Here is a 12,500-nt window from a genome sequence, read left to right on the forward strand (position 1 = left end):
TCCCCAGGTTTATGAGGTTGCGTAACCCCGGGTTGAATTGTTCCATCACATTCTGGGAAGATTTCAAACAGGGGGAAATGGTTAAAACTTTAGCATGAGCCGTTCTGATGTAATCAGCCGCAATCACTGTGACACTGTGTGGACGGAGACGCTTCTGTGCACCAAAAGCCCTCTTCAGTCTCTAATACAGCGTGCATGCTGGACGACATCAGAAGTGGCGTTTCAAAGTGTAAAACGCGCTCGCTTTGGGCCATAACACATTCAAGTATACTTGTATGCTAATGTGTTTGCATAAGTGATGAAGATGCAGATTAGCCATCAATACTCACGAGACCTGATAAACGACAGTGTTTGTTCCAGGCACATTTTTTCATTAGCTATGCTAGTATCCACCTATTTTCATGTGCATTTGGATTATCATGTTAGTAAACATGCTTGATGAAAACCTCAACTTGTTCATAGATTTTAGAAATACGTTTAAGAAACGAAATGCGAAATGCGTTTAAGAAACGAAATTAAGAAATGTGAAATGCGTTATTTTATTTAGCTTTGTTTGCCTAAAATAAGTTGAAATCACGCAATTCACGCAAGATAAAAGAACACAATTCAAATAAGATAAAATGACGCAATTCAAAAAAAATTAAATAATGCAATTGAAATACAATTAAATGACGTGATCCACATAAGGTGAAATAACACAATTCAAATAAAAATGATGCAATTCACACAAGTTGAAATGAAGCAATTCAAATAAGATAATATATTGCAATTCAAATAAATAGAAAAACGAAATTCGAATAAGTGAAATAATGCAATTAAAAAAATAGAATAACGTAATTCAAATAAGTGAAATAACACAATTTTAAAAAATAGAATAGTGCAATTCAAATAAGTTGAAATAATGCAATTCAAATAAGTTAAAATATCGCAATTCAAATAAGTGAAATAATGCAATTCAAATAAGTGAAATAACGATATTCAACTAAGTTGAAATAACGCAATTCAAATAAGTAAAATAACACAATTAAAAAATAAAACAACACAATTCAAATAAGTGAAATAACGCAATTCAAATAAATAGAATAACGCAATTCAAAAAAAGTTAAAATAACGCAATTAAAATAAGTAAAATAACGCAATTCAAATAAATAGAATAATGCAGTTCAAATAAGTTGAAATAACGCAATTCAAATAAGTGAAATAACGCAATTCAAATAAATAGAAAATGCAATTCAAAAAAATGAAATAACGCGATTCAAATAAGTGAAATAATGATATTCAAATAAATAGAATAACGCAATTCAAATAAGTTGAAATAACGCAGTTCAAATAAGTGAAATAACGCAATTCAAATAAGTTAAAATAACGCAATTTAAATAAGTTAAAATAACGCAATTCAAATAAGTTGAAATAACGCAGTTCAAATAAGTTGAAATAACGCAGTTCAAATAAGTTAAAATAACGCAATTTAAATAAGTTAAAATAACGCAATTCAAATAAGTTGAAATAACGCAGTTCAAATAAGTTGAAATAACGCAGTTCAAATAAGTTGAAATAACGTATTTCAAATAAGTTGAAATAATGCAGTTTAAATAAAATGAAATGACAATTCAATTTAAATAAAGTAATGCAATTCAAATAAACTTAAATGACACTATTCAAAATAAGTTGAATCAACAATTTAAATGTGGAAATGTGTCATAGAAACAATTGTTGGTGTAACTTAAATTGAGTACATATAATCCAATTAGCAATTTAATTTCACAATTCGACAAACTTGAATTTAAATTCATCCACGCCACTCAGTTGAGATGGTCTGGGGAAATAAAATTTGGACTCGAGTATGAGAACAGCAGGGAGTCAAACGCGTCATGTGTTTTAATAGTTGCCAATAACACATTAGCACTGGTTCTTCTCTTTAATGTAGGAAGCAGACGGAGGTCTCTGAATGAGTCATTAGTGAACGCTTGGGCTTGGTTCTATTTACTGAACTTCAAGAGGCGTACATGTGCTTGCTTAATGCTTACTAATCCTCAATTCATGAACAGCCCACTCCCTGATCGCTATCGAACCGCAGGAGACTGTCTGACAGGAGGCACCGATGATATTATACTGGAATGAAACTAGATTTGGATGACGCATTTATGGACAGATAGGACGACGTGGGTGCGGGTCTGGGATAATAAAACCTCCAGCCACAGAAAGCATTCATTCACTATCAATATACGCTTGTAAACAGGGGTGTAGCAGACATTTTAAAAGTGGGGGGCAATGCTGAATGCGATCCAAACGGTTTACGTTCATTTAATTAATAATCACCTGTTTCTAAATGGTCTGTCTCTAAAAGTAAGGGGGATGTATCCCCCCTTGCTACGCCCCTTCTTGTAAATACTATCATAGTATTTGTTTCGGGTCACCAGGTTTCCAACATTCTTCAAAACATCTCCTTTTGTGTTCAACAGAAGAAAGAAACTCAAATATATTCGTACGAACTAAAGGTTGAGTAAATGACAGCAGGATTGACGTTTTCGGGTGAACTGTAACTTTAATAAGAGCCTGAATGTTCATCTGAAGAATGGATTTCAATATGAACACCACTGTTAAAACATTACCAGGCTCAACAATGAAAGCGTGTTGTTAATTTACACACCCTCAGGCCATGATGTGGGTGGCGTTTTTTTCCTCCTTCCATGACACATCTTAACATTTCGCTTCATAAGATCTCAACGTATTCTAACAGGTGATTGAGATATTTTGCTTTGCCACAATATCCATGTTGAATAGGAATATAATTTCACTAGATGATTATGAACGGCTCTATTTTGAAGGATTTCAATGATTTAGATTAAAGGGGTATGATCAAGTGTGCAGTGCATCTGCATGAAATATAATACACAATATTGAAAATAACGAACATTGCAATTTTTGTTGTTTTCTACGATACATATTGCGATAGAATAGGGTTGGGCGATGTTGACCGCTTTGGCATCGTACGATGTCTAATGTGAAACACTGCGATGGACGATGGCACCGTCGTCATAGGCGGCAGTGAATTAATTATGAATAAGTAATTCATAACTAATTAATTATTCGTGCCCTACTGTTTTAACCACCTGACCCGCATGGTCTTTGTTTTACCCATAACCAAATCATAAATAGAGATAAGTTACACACTAATCACCACCTGTGAATCACTTTTTTCCGCGGGACTCTGGCAGGAATAGGCAGAGTGATCAGTGTCGTTATAATAGCGTCGACAAACTTGGTTGGTAAAAAGCTGCACAAACAACAGGAACCAGCCAACAGTGTCTGAGGTTTTCACTAAAATGACGTGAAGCGAAAGATTGAAGCAGTGTGGTGATGCTGTGACAGATTCAAAAGACAGAAGAGTCATTAGTGGAGGTGTGAACCGAGTCTCACGGTTCAGTTACAATTATCATGCCATCGATTCGGATGCAATCTCAATGTCATGTTACAGGGCTCAACAATACAGGGCTAGCGTGAGAGACAATTGGGACAGTAGTCAGGATCATTACTGGCCCGATTAGGACAGTGCTGCCTTGTCAGTAAAGTTTAATTTGACTGCCACTTTTTGTCAATTGCGTGCATTTTAAGTTTGTGCTTTTAAGTCTTTAAATGCTATCCTCTCTGTGATGTCGTAGATACTATATTGCTTTTCGGTTCGTCCGTGATGTTTTGAGCATGCTGTTTTCCCCATAACCTAAGCTGCGTCTCAAATGGCACACTAGTATGCACTATTATGCACTTACTCAACAGTATAGTATATGTATGTAGTGGCGTCCCAAATGGCACACTGTTTTTTTACTAAGCGGAAATTCAAACCGTTTCCCTGATGATGTTTGATGTTTTGTTTGCTTAACACTAAGAATTTTGCTCATTAACCATTTATTAACTTTTGAAATGCTAGACTTACAGACGTTATTTTTGACATTATTTAAAATATTTGGCAAAAAAAAAGTGTTACCTTCTTTTTTTTGGTGGGGCCAGTAAAAATTTTTGCAGGGCAAGTAAAAACCTAAACCACTGGCCCAAATGGATCAGTAGAAAAAAAATCCTTAGTGTTGAACCCTGTGTTAGGATTTTAATTAACCTGCAGCCACAGATCAGAACAAATGAGTTGATCGCAAAGTTTAACCCTAATTATTAACCCTTATTATTATTTTGATGTGTTTTCAAGGCATGTGACTACGAATTTAAACCATTTGGGCACAAAAACATGATAAAGTTTGCCACTCTAACAAAGAATACGTGTGTTTATTTATACAATAAAGACTACATGCAGTGCTATTTTACATTTATTACATTTCTGTACCTCAATACTGTAAACTTCAGAGAAAACCATAAAGTGCTGTTTATTTTATTTATTCATTGTTTTGTTGTTTTTATTTGTGTGCTAATTTGCTTATTCAGTTTATTTTGGGATAATTTGGCATATTTTATAAGTCAAATTCTTAACCAATGTAAAATGTTGAACTCTTCAAATAGTTACATAAGTGTAATTATATTCGTATCGCAACATAAATCGAAGACAAATCTAAATATTCCAATTTCCAATATCGTGCAGCCCTAGTTGTTATCTTTATTTACACCTTTGATTTCATAAATTGTATTTATCTATTTTTATTTATTATCTAAATGTGACGTTTTGCCTGCAGTCACCAAGTTCAAAAAAAAAGAAGTGTTATGTCACTTGAACTTGTTTTATGCTGTATGATACTGTATGTAAACAATGCTTCTTTACAGTGTAAACTAGGGTGAATGTCACAAAGAATGAGCGTATGAGTCATAGTATTCAGAATATTATTTGCATAAAGAAATGAGATGGCACATTTCAGAAATAACCGACAGCAAAATTATAGACTTACAGATTAAAAAAAATAAATAAACAAAGCAATACAGTGCATCTAGAATAGTATTATTTAAAATTAGTATTTATATTAATATTAATATGTAGTATTTATAGATTTATATTTTTTATTATTATACTATTGAAAAAAACAGTTTTGGAATTTAAAAAAAAAAAAAAATATATATATATATATATATATATATATATATATATATATATATATATATATATATATATATATAAAAGTTAAATTACATGTACATCAGTATTCAGTTTTTAACACTTTGATGATGCACCTTTGGCAGCGATTACAGCCTCAAGTCTTTTTGAATATGATGAACTAAATATTTTGAACTAATTGTTTGCATATTCCTCTTCGCAGTACCTCTCAAGCTCTATCAGGTTGGATGGGAAGCGACGGTGTACAGCCATGTCAGATCTCTCCAGAGATGTTCAATGTGATTTAGGTCTGGGCTCTGGCTGGGCCACTCAAGGACATTGTGTTGTGGTCATTGTCCTGCTGGAAAATGAAGCGTCGCCCCAGTCTGAGGTGGAGAGCACTCTTGTGCAGGTCTTCATTCAGGATGTCTCTGTACATCGCTGCATTCATCTTTCCCTCTACCCTGACTAGTCTTCCAGTTCCTGCTGCTGAAACACATCCCCACAGCATGATGCCAACACCACCATGCTTCACTGTAGGGATGCTGTTAGCCTGCTGATGAGCGCTGCCTGCTGTTCTCCAAACGTATCGCCTGGCGTTCACTCCAAACAGTTCAGTTTGAGTCTCATCAGAGCAGAGAGTTTAGTTTCTGATGCTCTGAGAGTCCTTCAGATGGTAAACTCCAGGCGGGGAGTGTCTTCCGTTTGCCCGCTCTACCATACAGACGCCTGATTGGTGGATTGCTGCACAGATGGTTGTCCTTCTGTAAGGTTCTCCTCTCTCCACAAAAGAACGCTGGAGCTCAGACAGAGTGACCATTGGGTTACTGATCACCTCCCTGACTAATGCCCGATCACTCAGCTTAGATGTCCGGCCAGCTCTGTTGACAGTTTCTGTCACCTTCCCCAGCCTTGTGCCTCAAGGCAATCCTGTCTCTGAGGTCTACAGACAATTCCTTTGTCCTCATGCTTGGTTTGTGCTTTGACATGCACTGTAAACCCTGGGCTCTTATATAGACAGGTGTAGCCCTTTCAGATCATGTCCAATCAGCTGAATTGAGCACAGGTGAACTCCAATGAAGCTGCTGAAGCATCTCCAGAATGATCAGTGGAGACAGAATTTACCTGAGCTCAATCTAGAGCTTCACGCTAAAGGCTGTCAATACTGATGTACATCTGATTTATGAGGCGTTTAATTTTTAACAAATTTGCAACAATTTCAAACTCTCTTTTTCCACATGGTCATTATGGGGGATTGTGTGTAGAATGTTGAGGAAGTGCATGGATTTAATCCATTTTGGAATAAGGCAGTAACATAAAAACATGTGGAAAAAGTGAAGCGCTATCAACACTTTCCAGATGCACTGTATATAGTAAATATTACACTATAGTGAATATAGTATAGTGTTTACAACATCTATAATTGAAGGCCACAGCATACAGCAGTATTAACTATAATGAACTAATAAAATGTAGTAATGTAGTAAACTTTGGTTTTTACTTCAGTAAACTGTGGGGTATAATAAACTCTGCAGTTGTAGAAAACTACAGTATTGGTTATTTTACTATAGTATACTAACTATAGTGAACTGAAAAAATGTAATGTAGTATACTTTGGTCTTTACTACAGTAAATGTGCTATTATAGTATAATAAACCCTGTAGTTGTAGAAAACCTTGACCTAGACTAATTAAAAACCAATACAGCTGGTTTATAAGGCGGTTAAAGCCTCTGAGGGTTGAGTAGTGATAATAAAAATGCATTCCTGTGAGCCAAAGAACGCTATCAGTGTGCATGACCAAAACCCTGGATCCTGATCTAGGATTCAGATCCGACTCAGATTTGGGTGTGTCAATAAATCAAATGTACCATATGTACTCTAGTAAAGATCCACCTGTGGCTCAGTGACTAGCAGATATTTGAATAAGCTGACCCGAGGATTGAGTTCCAGCTCAAATAACAAATGCCCTGCTCTACATGCAGTCGAAATTAAAGTCTAAAAGGTTAAAAGTGTGTTTACCTGCAAAAAAAAATTTAAAAAAAATCTTGGGGCAGTTCCCTCAAAAATAGAAAATCCTGTCAATATTTACTTGTTTCAAACATGTATTCAACAATATATATATATATATATATATATATATATATATATATATATATATATATATATGTATATATATATATATATATATATATATATATATATATATATATATATATAAAGTGTAACTGGTCTGGAATAAGAAAGTAAATGATCGTTTTTGGAGTGAACTGTCCCTTTAAATGCGTCTTCATTGTGAGTTTAATAATGTCTTGTGATATCTTGATCAATGGCCACTCAAATAAATAAGACTCTTTATTTAATCTTCTTCAAGTGTTTAATAACTCTGAGTTTCTTTATTCTGTTCAGCACAAAATAAGTGGTTCTGAGAGAAACTGAAAACCGGTAACCATTGAATTCCATAGAAAAACAAATACTATGGAAGTCAATAGTTACAGTTTTCTCATTTATAAAAAAAAAAAAATATATATATATATATATATATGTATATATATATATATATATATATATATATATATATATATATATATATATATATATATATATATATATATTTATTATCTATTGTTTTCAACAATATAAAGAAAGTCAAACAAAAGAATTTTTGAATAATGTCAGAAACCTGTAACCATTGACTTCCATAGTAGGAAAATCAAATTGTAAAGAAGTCAATGGTTACAGGTTTCTGCATTTTAAAAAAAGAAAATCTCTTCTTTTTGTGTTTAACAAAATAAAGCGTAACAAAAGAGGATATTTTGAAAAATGTTGTAAACCTGTAACCATTGACTTCCATAGTAGGAAAAACTGAATACTATAGAAGTCAATGGTTACAGGTTTTTGACATTTCCCAAAATATCTTCCTTTTGTGTTCAACAATATAAAGTGTAACAACAAAAAAAAAAAAATAAAGAAATTTTGTCCTACTATGGAAGTCAATGGTGAGCTTTTCTAAAAATATCTGCTTTATTGCATCAAGCAGAAGAAATAATTAAACGAGACGACTCCAGAACCACTTTAGAGAGAGGAAGTTGTGAGTAAACTCATCTTTTTGGGTGAACTACCCCTTTAATTATCAACCTGTGCTCGATACAACCACGAGTCTCAACAGGTGTGTGTGATCTTCATGTTTCAGGAGTAAATATGTGTAATTTCTCTCACCTTGTAAGTGCTCTCGGTCAGTTTATTCACCTCGTCGGGGTCTCGCGACATTCTTCAGCACCTCTCGCGACGAGTCCAAAACAAAAAAAACAAACAAACAGAAATAACTCCGTTCAGTCGATTTACTCCACAATAACTCAGTCCAACACACACTTCTCCTCCTCCGTCTATCAGAGGTGTGTTTTGGATGTCGGAGAAACAGGGGTTGCCGTGTCGTTCAATAACGGACAGTTGAGTTCAAATGAAGGAAGATCTGCTTTCAAACTTCTGACTCTCTCTGTATGTGTGTGTGCGCGCGCGTGTGCGTTTGCGTGAGGGGCGGGGAAGATAAGGTGAGCCGGTTGACGTCACTCACGCACCGCTCTGACAGGTGCACTCGGGCAGAAAAGAGGAGGAATGCTGACATCTGCTGTTCATTGTGGTTAAACTTAGAATTTACTCACATTTTTAATTGAATGTATTGATTTCCCATTACTGGATTGCGGCTGGAGAGGCATCTGCTGCGTAAAACATATGTCAGAATAAACTACACTTTAAAAAACGTTGAGTTATTTAATTAACCCAATGGTTAAGTTTAAAATGTTTGGTGCTGTGTTGAATAATTTTTTTTTAAACCTTTTTTTTTTGGTTATTTATTTAATAATTCAACCAGTTGGGAATCGGCAGAATCGGCAGACTAACGCAGAAGCTCCATTGAATATACTGGGGTACAATAAATGCTCATATTATAAAGACATGGCGGGGGAAATGTAATGTAATGCAGTGCTTCTTGCACAATCTGAGACCCACTTTATATTGCATATCACTCAGCTAGTGGAGATCGCTGATTTTTAAAGAAAACAGACCTTAAACACGCCGGTTTTTGCATTGGCATACAATTCACTGGAAGTGCTTAACCCAGGTTACTGGCAAATTAAAAGTCCTATTAGCATGCTTCGGCGCTATATACCGTACTGACACCGAACAGCTGTATGTTGATATGCGTGCGCAATGTTGTTTTACGTTGTAAAGTTTATTTAAGCTCCAGTGCAATAATATTTCTGTTATTTTTATCATGTTTCTCCAACACAATCTCACGGCAATTCGTAACTTTTTGATTCAGTGGCTAATTCGTATGAATTCGTACGGTCTAATTCGTACAATTTAGTACGATTTGCTCATCCCCCAATGACGGTTGGGATTAGGGGTGGGGTTAGGTGCCATGCCTCCTTTTTAAAATCGTACAATTTCATACGACTGAACTCCTACGAATTCGTACGAATTAGCCACTAAACTGGCAAAACGTAAAATACTAACGTTTTCTCGTGAGATCAGGCTGGTTTCTCCGTGTAGAGGGATTTTTCTATCCGTTTCACTAGCATTCTTAATTAATGATGATACGAATGCTTCCTGACCGATCTATATCAACAGATAAAAACAGTTTATCTACCTCGTGTTCATCTCTGCATTTTTTCGAGGGGATTGATACACATATTTGAGCTATTCGGCCGTCATTCTCGCCTTTAGGACCCAGCGAAAACATCAACCCCGCGTCCAGTCATGGTCAAGGTTGCCTTCCAGACACAAATAGTCTGAAATTAAAAATGTAATGGAAATAAAGCTTTTTAAGTATTTTTTTGAAACTGTATGTTATTTATTTACAGTCATGATTGTAAAATTAATAGTAGTACTAGTAATAGTAGCAATAGATTATTATATAATCCAATACATTGGGTTAAAATAATCCATATGGGAAGATATAATAACTATAATACTATAATAACCTATAGTTGGGTTATAAGTTGGGGTATTTTTAACCCAACAATTTTTACCGATTAGATAAATCAGGGTCGAAGCCGAAGAAAAGTGAATGAAAGGATTTATTTATTTATTTTTAAGCAACATGCGCTTATGTTTCAGATAGATGTTTGTTTTTGTTTATTTTGTTTTTGTTTCTTTATTTACGTATTTGTTACTCTTCTTATGTTTTAGTTGTTTTTTGTTATATTTATGTATTAGAAACTGAGCTGTACCATGAATACTCTCCAAAAATAACCTTTTTAATAAAAAAAGGAAATAAATAAAAGTGTAATCACAATGAACGGCAGATGCCAGCATTTCTGCTCCTTAAACATAATGTAAATCACAACATAACATATGTTGTAGTAGTAAAATAGTTAAATAACCAAGAAGTGGCTTCACATCTCCGTGACTGTTCTTGAATGGTCCAACCAGAGCCCTGACTTAAACCCAATTGAGCATTTCTGAAGATACCTTAAAATGGCTGTCCACCAGCGTTTACCATCCAACCTGACAGAAGTGTAGAGGATCTGCAAGGAAAAGAATATTTCCCAGTACTAGGTTGTGGTTGGAAGGGCATCTTCTGCATAAAACACATGCCAAAATAGTTGGTGGTTCATTTCACTGTGACGACACCTGATAAATAAGGGACTAAGATGAAGGAAAATTAATGAACTAATATTTTTTTTTCAATAATATGCACTTACATTTGTCAATAAATATATTATTAATTGTTAATTATGGATATTTCTTAATATAATTGTCAATTACGGATATTTGTTTTCATCTCTCAGTGGTTAAAACTGTGGCCTTATAGCAAGAAGGTTGCTGGTTCGAGCCCCGGCTGAGTCAGTGGTCATTTCTGTGTGGAGTTTATATGCTCTCTCCATATTGGTGTGGGGGGTTTCCTCCGGGTGCTCCAGTTTCCACCACAGTCTAAACACATAATTGGCCGTAGTGCCTAAAACATATGCTGGAATAGTTGGTGATTCATTGCACTGTTGCGACCTCTAATAAATAAGAGAAAATTAATGAGTGAACATGTCGGACAGCATGAATGAATTTTGTGGAACCCTGCTTTTTTTTTTTTTTACAGTGCACTCATCCAGAAAGAGGGAAATGCTGACATCTGCTGCTCATTGTGGTTACATTTATTTAGTTATTTTTGTTTATTTATTTACACTGAAAAAATTATTCAAAGATGGTTCCTTGGATTTACTCAATTTTTTTAGGTGAAGTGGTTGTAAACAATTTATTTGGGCTGAATTTAAACAAACAAATTAAGTTGAACATTATTAAATTTGTTTGTTTAAATTCAACACAAATAAACTGTTTGCAACAGTTCTGCATGCAACACGTTTTTCAGTGTACTTGTTTGTTTGTTTGCCTATTTACTTTAATAACAGGGGATGCATACAACATGTTATTTGCACTAATATTAGGTGACTTGGAAACCAATACAGAGTAACACACACTGTCAAAAATACAGGGTTTAACACAATCAATTTGTCCCAACAGAAATCCATTAGGTTAACGTAACAAATTTAAGTGGATTTAACTTAAAACAATTAAGTTTTGGCCAAAAAAAATCTCAAGAATTGTGTTGTTTCAGCTCATTTTAAATAAGTAGTTTGAACAAGCAGCAAAACTCTTTTCCGTAATCGTATTCATGGTTGAGCTCAGTGTCTACACACACACACACACACACACACACACACTAGGTCAATGGTCACCAAACCTGTTCCTGGAGGTCCGGCGTCCTGCAGATTTTAGCTCCAACCCTAATCAAACACACCTGAACAAGCTAATCAAGGTCTTACTAGGTATACTTGAAACACCCAGGCAGGTGTGTTGAGGCAAGTTGGAGTTAAACCCTGCAGGACACCGGCCCTCCAGGACCGAGATTGGTGACCCCTTCACTAGGTGAAGTTCACTCAAACCGGTGACCTTCTTGCTGTGAGGCCACAGTGATAACCACTGAGCCACCGTGCTGTCTATCTGACATTATCAAGATGAGATTGTTCTGACACATTTGAACATTTTCTAAATGATTATGCATAAACGGTGATAAATTCAGTGAGAAGGAGTCTGAATACATCTTGGTTTGACAGCATGTGAATTTTTGCATTTTAAACAACAACAACAACCAAACTAAAACGACTTCTGTGTGAATCGAGATGCTAAAGCCGTAACCTTATGAAAGATGGAAAAGTTGTAAACTTAGTTTCCATGGCGACCAGCCCAGCTGAATCTCAGCCACCGGCGAAAACTCTTCATTAAACTTTTAAATGACTTTCCGCCTTCATCAGCCAGTGTAAGTTTGCAGACGTATCTAAATTATTCCTTTACTCAGGATAATATGCTGCGTTGATCATTCTGAAGTTATCTGTGTCATTTATTTATTTATTTATTTTACCAATATGCTACTAAAGACATATTGAAAATCAAGAGAAACAAAAAATATTCAATTTCGCA

The 12,500-nt window shown here is 35.0% G+C and overlaps 1 protein-coding gene across 5 annotated transcripts in view; it reads right to left on the bottom strand.

The window, feature by feature from the left end:
- The window catches only part of baiap2l1b (BAR/IMD domain containing adaptor protein 2 like 1b), a 109,810-nt gene extending 101,261 nt beyond the window's left edge, over positions 1–8,549 (bottom strand). For 4 of the 5 annotated variants that reach the window (XR_015479825.1, XR_015479826.1, XR_015479827.1 and 1 more), the window contains exons 1-2: positions 8,247–8,549; positions 1–52 (exon numbers count right to left, since the gene is read on the bottom strand). The exon at positions 1–52 is cut by the window's left edge and continues 24 nt beyond it. Coding sequence is in view for 2 of the 5 variants with exons in the window: in XM_087242682.1 (XP_087098808.1) it covers positions 1–52; positions 8,247–8,297 (103 nt within the window). In the remaining 3 variants the exon portion in view is untranslated. 5 annotated transcript variants of the gene reach the window in all.
- Between the last annotated feature and the right edge of the window lie 3,951 nt (positions 8,550–12,500).

Source organism: Danio rerio, chromosome 3, assembly GCF_052040795.2.
Source record: "Danio rerio strain M-AB ecotype USA chromosome 3, GRCz13ab, whole genome shotgun sequence".
NCBI classification, from domain to species: domain Eukaryota; kingdom Metazoa; phylum Chordata; class Actinopteri; order Cypriniformes; family Danionidae; genus Danio; species Danio rerio.